The sequence below is a fragment of the Phasianus colchicus genome, chromosome 1, assembly GCF_987193195.1.
Source record: "Phasianus colchicus chromosome 1, bPhaCol1.hap1.1, whole genome shotgun sequence".
Classification (NCBI taxonomy): Eukaryota; Metazoa; Chordata; class Aves; order Galliformes; family Phasianidae; genus Phasianus; species Phasianus colchicus.
In genome coordinates, this window is record NC_143436.1 from 26,790,001 (window position 1) to 26,800,000 (window position 10,000).

The window sequence follows — 10,000 nt, forward strand, 5'->3', positions numbered from 1 at the left end:
CTCTAGTCATACATCTTCAAAGCCGACCTGATGACTTGTGACAGCACCCAATCCATTTATCACCAAGTATGTATTACAATATATTACAGAATACTGACATTCTCTCTTGATACATCGGTGAGGAATAAGCACCTGATTTGAGTCAAACTTCTCACCTCTATATAAAGATGGCAACAACATAGTTCATCGGGCCAGAAATAGGACTGTCCAAACTCCACATAATTCCACGTAAGAACCTAATGAAATTTACTGATGTAGCTTATTAATTTTATATAAATCTAGCCATCTGTGATCACATGCTTCAACACAATGCTTGAACAAGACCACATACAAACTGAAATGTTCAGATTATCCCAGTGGCTCTACATACATAGCCCGAAATGTCTCACGCGTAACTTTGCCCAGCACACATTCGTGCCACGCTGAAAACTTCCTCTGCATTTTCACTCAACCCCTATGGCTATTCTCAGGTGTGAGCATCGCTTTAAGGGGCTGCCCATTCAAACGAAATGTTCCTTTCCTTCTCTCAGAGAAAGCTGGGAAGAACTTCAGTTGGTTAATTGAATGCCCACATAAAAATGACCTGGAGAACCCCAAAGAGGAATGTTAAACTGTGACATCAGTAAATTATATCTTGCATTTATCTAAACAATACAAAATCTTTAGAGAAATAACTATAGTACTTTGGGGTTTGCTCTGTTTTTCAACTTGTCAAACTTAGTCTGGCAAGTCGCATATAAAAAACAGCATTTGAGAGAGTTAGTACAGTGACAGCAATAAAAACAGGCAGCATTTTTCTCGTAAATCATGTTTCAAAAGGCACTGGGTAAAAAGCAGGGGGAAAAAAAGAGGAAGAAAAGCAAAAGCAGTATAAAGCTATGCCCATTATCTAAAGGACATCCTACTGCATGTTTACCACTGTTTATGTTTCACATCAACATATTTTATAGAAGGATTTATAAGCCAAACTCAAGTTGTATTTAAATCCTGTGGTGCAGACCCTGTCATAAAATGCCTCTTGAGTCCTGTTAACTGTACCCATGGCTTTACTTTGCCTGTCTTCTTATTTAAGGTCTAGTCACAGTTTTGAAGAAAAGACTGTCGCTTCTGAGCCTGTCCCCTCAGAACCTGCCTGTTATTGCTACCCAACTGGGTATTTTCATCTGCAGTTGTTGTTATTCTCCGTGGTCTTTGCTATCTGCAGGAATGTGTGACTGTGTGGACAAACTGACCGCAAACCTCCAGGACTGCTGCTCTGAGTACATGGAAGCAGCACACGCTTCTATTGGTATTTTCATGTTTTAAACTGCCTCACTACAATTCAGTTTTCTTCACATTTTTAACAATTAAATGCACTCATGATAAAGATTTCAGAACACGGCTATAATCTGAATAAAGGTGACAGCATGCTTTTAAAGGAAAACGCTATTAAATTATACATGCAATTTTATATATTTTATGTAACTTCTTATAAACATAGTGCATATGTATACACTGGTATGTAGAGACAGTAGTAACACGTATGTATGTAAAGCGCTGGAACTCGATGAAGACACTGAACGCCCTTCCTCAGCCTGTGGCACTGTTAGAGCAGAGCACGCTGGCACTTGAAGCAAGGCACAGATTTAAGCCTCAGCAACTTCTCGTACTTAAATCTCCAACTATTTAATTCTTCCACGTTTTCTGTCACCGTGTAAAATATTTAACTATAAAAGCAGCCGGGATGCACCGTTCAATTCAGCACCTAGAATGATTCAATTTTAAGAGCCGCGGTGACCTGTTATTTCAGAGGCCCGTACACACGCAATTTATCTCTCGTGTCTCAACGCGTTTCTATAAAAGGGGATTTTTACAATATTTTGTCTTACGTGAGACAACTTTCCTGCCATTAAGCCAATGAGTAGCCGGTGTGGTGACGAAGCCGTTCGGCACGCAGAGCCGAGGGGCGATGCGGGGCGACGCGGGGCGGTGCTGCCGGCCCGGCACCGAGGGGCTCCGGCCGGGGCCGGGGGGGCGCCGGCACTGCGGGCTCAGTGGCGCCCGGTGGGGCCGCGCCGCGCCGCACAGCCCCGCACAGCCCCGCACGCCCCGGCGGGGGCTGCCTCCTCCTGGGCAAAGTGGGACTGCGCTCGTGCCCGGTTTCAAAGGAAACGTGGTCACAAACATTAATTGACTGCATCTCGTACAGAGGACACCAGTGAGCAGACAACAGGTTAACGTGACGCTTCCAGCCGGAACAGCCGTCCGGCGTAAACTCGCCGAGAAAGCAAACTAACTAACTTAAAAAGAACGTTTTCCGAGCGAGCCGGGCCGCGCTCTGCCGGCGGGCCGCTTCCCCCGGCGGCTCCCGGCTCCGAGCGCACGCACCCCTGCCGGGGCGCTCCCGCCGCCCGCACCCCGCCCGCCGCCGCTCGGGCCGCGCCGCGCTCTCGCAGGGAATGTGGCCCTCTGGCGGAGGGCGCCGCGCCGCGCCGGCCCCACGCGGGACCGCGCCGCTCGCAGCTCGCCCCGCGCGGCGCCGCACCCCGCCGCCAGCCCGGCCCCGCTCCGCGCTGCCCCTGCCCGGCCCTGCCCCTGCCCCTGCCTCTGCCCCCGGGGGGGCCGCCCCCACCCCGCGCTCCCGGGGCTCCTGGTGGGCGCGGGTCGGCGGGAGAGCCGGGGCCGCGCGAGAGCAGCCGGCGCGGCAAACAAACTTACCTGCTGTTGTTGCAGATGCAGCAGTTCCACTGTGCTTACTTCAGTGCTCGTGTCACCACTTGATCTTCCATCTCTGCTGCCAGCATCTAATTGGCTGCTTAGAGTGCTCATTCCATTTTGATTCATTGAACTGTTGCTTATTGTCTCTGTCGCAGATTCCTGCATCATGACTTAATACCTAAAAGTGATTAAGAAGTATCAATTAACACCGCGTTACACCTTCGCACTTCCATTATCGAGATGTCCCTCTCTGCCAATTACTGACGGCATCTTTCGCAGCAGGGAGAGCCTCGCGGAGCCATTTACCACCGAGCGCGGTCCCAACTCTCCTTCTCACAGATACTAATCACCGGAATTATGGTTTCTATAAGCAATCCTTGTGCGGTTCCATTTAACAGCCAAAATAACACGCCGTGCGTGCAGCATGGTCAATAGCATTTACGAACGACCACATTTTAAAGTCTACCTATAAAACGGTTTAAATGAAGGCACGACTGCACGCGCCGCTCTATATTTCCTATTATCCAGCTTTGACAACCATGGATGACTATACAGCCTTCTTTAAAACATTCGCTATCTTGATTCTGTCAGAATTTTACAGCGTATCTTATGCGAGGCTGTTGTTTAATGATGCACAGCTAATCATACAAAATTAAAATTTTGTAAGGGTGTTACAAATCATATGGCATCAACCAATGATAAATAGTATAATGGGCTTCTCCTTTTTTGTGACTAAATAAAATTTTGCCTCGGAGGCATTTTAAGAAAAAGCTCCTGCTGCAAACACGTCAGATATTGCCTATTTTTTTAATCAAACGGCTGATATTCATTTATTTTTCTGACATTTAAAACATTTAATACTGTCCTTCCTGGGAAGTAATTAAGCTTATGCATGAGCAGCAATCAAACTGTTCACTTGAAGATGACTTAAAACTCAATTTTAACATAGGCAAATAAATGAAAGATATAAAATTAATTTTCCAGGCATGTATTAGATATGAAAGCTGGAAATAAAATCTATCAAGAATATCACTAATGATTGTGCTAAAAACAGCATAAATTATGCATATTACCTTCTCTACAGTAATAAATGTTTTATCATTTTCACTGCATAAATATACTGTACTTTCAGGATAGCAATGAGATGTCCTGCCAAGATCAGTTGAAATCTTTGCAGTAAATAAAGAAGCGGCGTGCCCTCACAACCAGCAGCTCGAGGAGCATTTTGTATCAGTAATACGGAAAGGTCAGGTCCTGCTCTCAGAGCCACCCAAGTCCCATCCCGCCCCGGCGGCGTCAGCGTGCACCTCGCTGCCTTTGTCACCACACGGACGCAGAGTCCCCACAACAACCTCGACGGTGCTACGCTGAAAGATACCTCTGAAGTGCGCGTGAGGTGTAAGCAAACAGCACGAGAAGCAACGCCGCTGCTCTGCCTCATTACTGAACTTAGGGATTTGCTCTCTTGCGAAGTGCGCCCAGCATCCCTTCCTAGCAAGGAACACGGGGAAGAATGATTGCAACTTAAACTGAGTGCGTGGGATATAAATCAAAACGCTGTATAAATCACCACGAACCAGATAAGCTGCAAGAGCGTGTCGCGTGAAGAAAGTTGAAATAGCAAAATATAAGTTATTTGAAGATGCTCCGGTCAAAAATCAACAAGATGCCAGAAGCCCAAACACGAATGTGGTTGATGTAAGGGCGGGCAGCTGTTACACCACAGCAAACAACAGTAGAAACAGATGTGTTTGTGGACAAACAGCCCTCCCGGAGCGCTCCCACCAACATCAGCTAAGAAAAATAATAGAAATGGAATATGTGATACACATAGTGATGAATTTTACAAGACAAAAACAAAGCTAATACTCTTTTCTGAGATTAGGCAGCTAATAAGTATTCAAATTAGGCATAAATTTTACATGTACAATGTTTAAAATATTCAGAGAAAAGGGTCTGATTGCCCTTAGTAGTGATATGAAAATTCTAATGCGGGTATTCCGCAACGGTGGGAGCAGGCATCCCTCTCAGATTTTTACAATATTTACTTTGAATAAAAAGACGTGTATATCATAGCGGGAATCTATTTAAAACACTTCATCTACTGTATCGTTACAAGGATTTGGAAATTCGGGAAATCCAAACATTAATCCTCTTTTAGTCAAACAAAGATTTAGCCAACAGACAGGTTCATCTTTTAAAATTTCTCTCGTTAGACAATAACAGCAGTAATTCAGCCCAGCGACATCAGAAGGGCAAAGGGGTGCACATGACAGTTAACCAAAACAGTAGAAAACACTCTGAAATTTAGCAAAAAAAAAAAAAAAAAAAAAGTCAAATCCCCTGTTTTTACACCCCTCTGCCTCTTTCATTACAATTAGCAGAGAAGGGTTAAACATCTTCCAGTTCATGTTAACCAAGGGGTTTTATGTCTTGTGGATTTTGTATCCGTGCAAAGCCCTGGAGTGCAGTTCAGACTCTGCATTTTAAGTTAAAGTGTCTGTGAGCCAGCAGAACCGGGCTTAGCATAACATGGCCAGTAACAGTGCTCCAGCAATAGGAAACAACAGATCCAACCCAACCCCTACACAGAGAGAGAATCAAACATCAACCATCAATACTGAGGGTAATTCATTTGGCAGCAAAGGGGAGGAAATACTGAAGTGTTTGTATGAGGAAGAAAGAGTCTCCAGAACTTCATGTTAAAAATGAAATGCTTTTCTATTTTTAAAAGGGTATTTTTAAAAGCAATACTGAAACTTTGGCTTGAGGAATGCCCTGGGCTGGTTGTCCACAGACTCCTCACTGCAATCAACTATAGAAGGGCTACTGAAAAAAGCAAAGGTACGGCAACATTCTCTTTCCCTTTCTTTTCTCTCGCAGACACACACACATCTGTATACATACATACATGTGCACCTGTATGCACATACATAGTCAACTCTACCCCCACAAATTAAGGCACTGAAAACGCCTACACAAGGTCCATCTCCAATACCCATGTGTCAGTAATTTCAGTTATTGGTGAATAATTTGCAGTTTGAACCTGCAGCAGTTCATTAAGCCACTGATGTACTTTTTCTTGCTTTTACAGCAGGAGTACAGGTTGCTAGCATAAGAGTCATAAATAAATACGAAGGGAATAAGAATACAACAGCTGCCAGATATTAAGACAGAAAGTTTAGTATTTCAAACAGGACAAGAAAAAAAAAAAACAACACACAAGTCTCTGTTGGCATACATTTCCAGACATCCATACTTCCATTCCTTCCCTCCTTCCCTTTCTCCCCTTCCACACTCCCTGCCATCTGTGACCATGCCCACGCAGGCAGCACCACGCCACAGTTGACCCTCCAGGCCCGGCTGCCAATGGGGAGTGCAAGCTCTGCTGCCCAGTGTATTAAACAAAGCTATGGGGAAATGCCTGGTGCTCTCTGCAAGAGAGAACACACTGCTGATGATTTTAGCATGTGGTCCTGCTGCAGGTTGCAAGTTCAATTCTGCCAGGGTGCATCCAGACCAGCAGAGGAATGCTATGGCCCTACCAAGTTGGGAGCTGCAGCCTTACTCCTCTTCCCACAAAGTTGTCTGCACGTGTGCACGCGCGTGTGCTCCAGGGCGGCACGCCGCGGTGCAGATACTTATTCTCTACACCGCTTCCCTTCTGAAACATTAAACTGACACTGGAACTGACTGCACAAGATTGCATTTTCTCTTCCTAAACAACTTGAATTGAAAGGTTACTTAGTGTAACAATATTTACTTGCAGAATTGTGTTGTTACCAAGGGTATAATGGATGGTGGCTATGCAGGTTTACGCAAGAATGAGTGAAGCATGAGGCATTAGCCATGTGTTTGACATGTTTCAAATTGCTATAATCCAGCATTAAACACACCCAGCAATTCATGCCATTTCTTGCAGCCATAATCTTGAATAAAGCGTGCACAACCACTTATTATATAAATTAGTATATGACTCCCTGTTATAGTCACAACAGTGCTTTTGTGTTTATTTTGCATCAAGATGTGGTCTTTTATTTGTACAAATAGCAGGATACAAAGCCGGAGCTCAATTAGAGCCCCTCACTTTATGACAGGGTGTGCTGAGAGCCAGCCCCATTTGGTCCCTCCCCACAAGGCGTGAGCCCTCAGCACAGGCCTCCTCCAGTCCCCGGGTGTCTCTGGTCAGGCTCCTGCAGGCCACAGAGCTCCCGCAGGCAGCACTGCCACCCATGCCCCCCGGGTGCCACTTCTGGCAGGGCCACAGTGCGGCCTGTGGCAGGACCCGTGCAGCCCAACCTCCCTCCTCGAGGCCTTGCTCCAGGAGCGAGCTCCTCATTGCTTTAGGCCTACCAGTGGCACTTTGCAATGCGCTGACAGCCACACGAGGCTGTTGCCTTGCTCCCTGTCCCCACAAGGGCCCCATCTTTGCATCAAAGGAGCAGGAATTTCAGCTAAAAAGTGCCCTGCTTACGACTTGTCAGTACTTCAGACATGGAAACCAGTAGCAGTCCCTGCAAGCACAGGTGAAAAGGCTCCTGAATCAAAGCAGCACCCACACACCCACAGCCTAGCACTGAAGTGCTTGCTTTTGTTTATATACAGACAGCACACAAGTATAGCATGCAGCATTAAGTGCCAACCTCTTCTCCACTTTACATCGTGACACTTCCCACAACACAGCCTAAAATCCTGCCTTAAAAACTTGACTATGATGTAAAAGAGGAGGTGAGAAGCTAGACTTAAATAATGGTAACTTTTGTGCTCTGCTGGGATTAATTCATCATTGACACAAGGCACAATGCATCCCAAGCTTTGCACTGGTATGTTAGAAGTCCTTAATACTTAAGATTGCCTAATAAATCAAAATGCCAAATATGAAGGACATCGCTGAATGTGTGAGAGTAAAAAAATTAGACAAGCTTAGAGAATATTCATAAATGTGTTCTTTTAACTTTATCTAAAACAGTTAGCTCTCAAAGCTGGAGTTAAACAGAGCTATAAATTATCCCACTGCACATTTTTAAATATGTAAGTAAATTAACACGACTGAAGCACTAATTAGGTCAACTGCTATTGAAATACTGTCAAATAAAGTACCTATATAAACAGGTTTAATATATTGTTATCTACTTGAATAGGTTTTTCCTTGTAAAAATCTATGGTGTGCTCAAATCTTGCGTGGAACGGTATTTCAGGAAAACTGAACTTCCAGTTGTGACTACAGTGTGTATCTCAGCACCATCAAAAAGAATACCTATCACATCTGCCTTAGGAAGCTGACAGCATCTCTGACCAAAAAAAAAAAACCCTAAATTTTCACAGTAAAAAATAATTTCTTCAAAGCCAGCTAATCACTTTACTATTGCAAATAGCCTAATGAATGAAGATGGCAGCTGTGAGTGAAGTAATGGTTCAAAATGGCTAAAAGGTGCACTAATGGGATAGATGTACGTGGATCACAAACCAAAGAAATGGTACTGTAAAGAATTCAGGCTGCGTCCCTAAACCTTTCAGTGGGCATTCGCACAGTGGGTCACGGAAGGCCATTCTGAACATGCAGTCACTATGAAATTGACAACAGGAGTTTTACAAATTGCCCCAGTGGAGATCTCTTGATGGCAGAGCGGATCCAGCAGCAGCTCAGCCGCCATGCCAGGTAGGGCAAGGGGACCCTCCTGTTGCTCACTGTGCGACAGCCACACTCGGCAGGCAGGAGATGATCTCAAGAAATCAGATGAATTTGTCTATGCTGAAGTTAGCTTTTACTGACATTACAAACATCACCTAAAATACTGAGCTCGTTATTATAAGCCACAGTTTTACCCAATGTCTGTGTACCACACCATGGTTAAACATCATGTATAAATGAGCATCCTTTTATCTGATGGCTGTCACAAACTGTTGGATAAAGGTAGTGAAGGTAGAGGACTGCATTCACATTCAGTCTTGGACTAAACATTACCTTATGCTGTAGCAGCTGCATCTTTCCCTTTCACGCCATCGCAGCTCCTCAGGACTAATTAAATACTAGGTTAGCGCTGAGCACAGTCATTCATCTGCCTTCAAAAATTCAGGAATATGTTGTTTAATACTCAAGTATTAAAAACAGCTCACTTCTCCCAACAACAATTGATTTCCAACCGCTATTTATTTTCACTTGGTGCGAAGAAAATCCCTACAAAGCCCAGGCCAGCGCTGCCTATATGAGTCCTGCACACAGTGCTGTAAAATGTGCACCTTACACACAGGATAGTGGTAAAAGCTGCTGAATTGAGTACCTACAGTCCACACAGAACTAAGCAGCCAATTTCAGAATGAGGTTCTTATTTGAGCAACGACAGTCTGGGAAACCGCACCTTGGAAAGCAAACTCCTCTCACCCCCTCTCCCTGAAGCTATCTCCCTCTCTTTCCCAGTCTTTAAAAAAGAAGAAGGAAAAAAAAAAAAAAAAAGCAGCTCTCCAAGCTCTTGAGAGTAGGGAGACTTTATTACAGTCAATGGAGAATTTAATAGTGAGAAAGCATTAGGGCAGTAGGAAATAATTAGAACTGTGAGAGCTAGGGAAGACCTGCCTAGCAGGCAAATTCCCTTTAAAAAAAAAAAAAAAGAAGAAGAAGAAAAAAAAAAAGAAAGAAAGAAAGAGAAAAAAAAAAAAAAAAAGGCTTCTTATAGAGTCCGCAGGGTTTACAAACCACAAACCCAGGGCCAACTTTTTATACGTTTTTCTTGCAACAACCTTCACTGCTGTTCTGCTTGCTCAGATCCACTGCTGTCGGGACAGTGCTGTCTCCCCACAGCCTTTGTTTAACCCTGTGCCTAGTTCACTTCTGTCCCAGGCTCAAAGCTTCTCCTCACTACCCCTTGAGGTTTTTTTTTCCCTTGTCTATAAACTCTTTTTTTCCACAGAACCCCTTTCTAGATTTAAGCACTTTCTACTTCCAGGGTATCTTTTTTTTTTTTGGAGCAAAATGTGCCTTTAATTCTCCTCTCTGCCAGACCCACCCTTGCCTTCCCATTGGAAGGCCCATAGGAGAGGTGGGACACCAAAAGAAATTTCTTTTATGGGATCCAACTTACTGAAAGCCTGGATAAGCCTCATGGAGGAGTAAAGTGGAAAATGTGTATTTTTAAGGTGAGCCCAGAAGAGCTCTCACGCCAGCTCTCAAAGCCGCAGCCAGTACAACTGCCTCTGTAGCTTTCATTGACTACAAATGCCTGGATCCCAAACGTTCTACAAATGTAGTAACGTCTGAAAAGCCACAAGACTAATACTTGGCGTTTCTAAGTTTTGAGTTTTGCTT

At 44.5% G+C, this 10,000-nt stretch overlaps 1 protein-coding gene across 17 annotated transcripts in view; it reads right to left on the reverse strand.

Annotated features, from left to right (window-relative positions):
* The window catches only part of FOXP2 (forkhead box P2), a 414,481-nt gene that overhangs the window by 188,618 nt on the left and 215,863 nt on the right, over positions 1-10,000 (reverse strand). For 16 of the 17 annotated variants that reach the window (XM_090137455.1, XM_090137453.1, XM_090137439.1 and 13 more), the window contains one exon: positions 2,698-2,875. In XM_090137455.1, the coding sequence (XP_089993581.1) occupies positions 2,698-2,865 (168 nt within the window). In that variant the 5' untranslated portion in view covers positions 2,866-2,875. Of the gene's footprint in view, positions 1-2,697; positions 2,876-7,171; positions 9,096-10,000 lie in introns of those variants that run through there. The other variant, XM_090137395.1, reaches the window with a different exon arrangement.